This window comes from Chaetura pelagica, unplaced genomic scaffold, assembly GCF_000747805.2.
Source record: "Chaetura pelagica isolate M959 unplaced genomic scaffold, ChaPel_1.0 scaffold1480, whole genome shotgun sequence".
NCBI classification, from domain to species: Eukaryota; Metazoa; Chordata; class Aves; order Apodiformes; family Apodidae; genus Chaetura; species Chaetura pelagica.
This window is the reverse complement of record NW_009951859.1, coordinates 25,885-27,138: the sequence shown is the minus strand read 5'-3', so window position 1 is coordinate 27,138 and position 1,254 is coordinate 25,885. Positions and strand designations below refer to the sequence as shown.

General features: G+C 59.9%; 1 protein-coding gene across 1 annotated transcript in view; it reads left to right on the top strand.

Moving 5' to 3' along the window:
• The window catches only part of LOC104385142 (spectrin beta chain, non-erythrocytic 4-like), a gene marked incomplete at its 5' end in the record, with an annotated part of 28,398 nt that overhangs the window by 2,026 nt on the left and 25,118 nt on the right, over positions 1–1,254 (top strand). Inside the window, one exon of the mRNA XM_009993558.1 lies at positions 732–844. Coding sequence (XP_009991860.1) covers positions 732–844 — 113 coding nt within the window. The remainder of the gene's footprint in view (positions 1–731; positions 845–1,254) is intronic.

Here is a 1,254-nt window from a genome sequence, read left to right as displayed (position 1 = left end):
GGGATGATGACCTGGAGGTCCCAACTGATCCCAAACCCATGGGAGATGGGACCTGAGGGTGGTTGGTGGGATCTGGGGGGTGGGTGGTGGGACCTGGGGGTTGGTTGGTGGGACCTGGGGGTGGGTGGTGATGACCTGGAGGTCCCAACTTATCCCAAACCCACAGGAGATGGGACCTGGGTCATGGTTGGTGGGATCTGGGGGTGTTTGGTGAGACCTGAGGGTTGGTAGAACCTGGTTGGTGGGACCTGTGGAGTGGGGGTGATGAGCTGGAGGTCCCAACTGATCCCAAACCCATGGGTGGTGGGATCTGGGGGTGGTTGGTGATGACCTGGAGGTCCCAAGTCAACCCAAACCCACAGGAGATGGGACCTGGGTCATGGTTAGTGGGTCCTGGTGGTGGTTGGTGGGACCTGGGGGTTGGTAGGACAGAGGACAAGGGAGAAGGGATGATGACCTGGAGGTCCCAACTGATCCCAAACCCATGGGAGATGGGACCTGAGGGTGGTTGGTGGGATCTGGGGGGTGGGTGGTGGGACCTGGGGGTTGGTTGGTGGGACCTGGGGGTGGGTGGTGATGACCTGGAGGTCCCAACTCATCCCAAACCCACAGGAGATGGGACCTGGGTCATGGTTGGTGGGCTCTGGGGGTTGGTAGGACCTGGTTGGTGGGACCTGGTGGTGGGACCTGGGTGATGGTGGTGATGACCCAACTTGGTCACCACCCTCTAGATGTGAACATGGAGGACCCGGATGAGAAGTCCATCATCACCTACGTGGTCTCCTTCTACCACTACTTCTCCAAGATGAAGGCGCTGGCGGTGGAAGGGAAGCGCATCGGGAAGGTGGGGCTGGGACACCTGGGAGTGGCCCCTGGGATGGCCCGTCCTTGCTCCAGGGGATGTCCCACCTCTGTCTCCATGGGTTGTCCCATCCTTGCTCCAGGGGATGTCCCATCCTTGGCTCCATGGGATGTCCCATCCTTGGCTCCATGGGATGTCCCATCCTTGGCTCCATGGGATGTCCCATCCTTGCTCCATGAATTGTCCCATCCTCTGCTCCATGGGATGTCCCATCCTTGGTTCTATAGGATGTCCCATCCTTGGCTCCATGGGTTGTCCCATCCTTGGCTCCAGGGGATGTCCCATCCTTGCTCCATGGGTTGTCCCATCCTTGCTCCATGGGATGTCCCATCCTTGGCTCCATGGGATGTCCCATCCTTGGCTCCATGGGATGTCCCACCTCTGCTCCATGG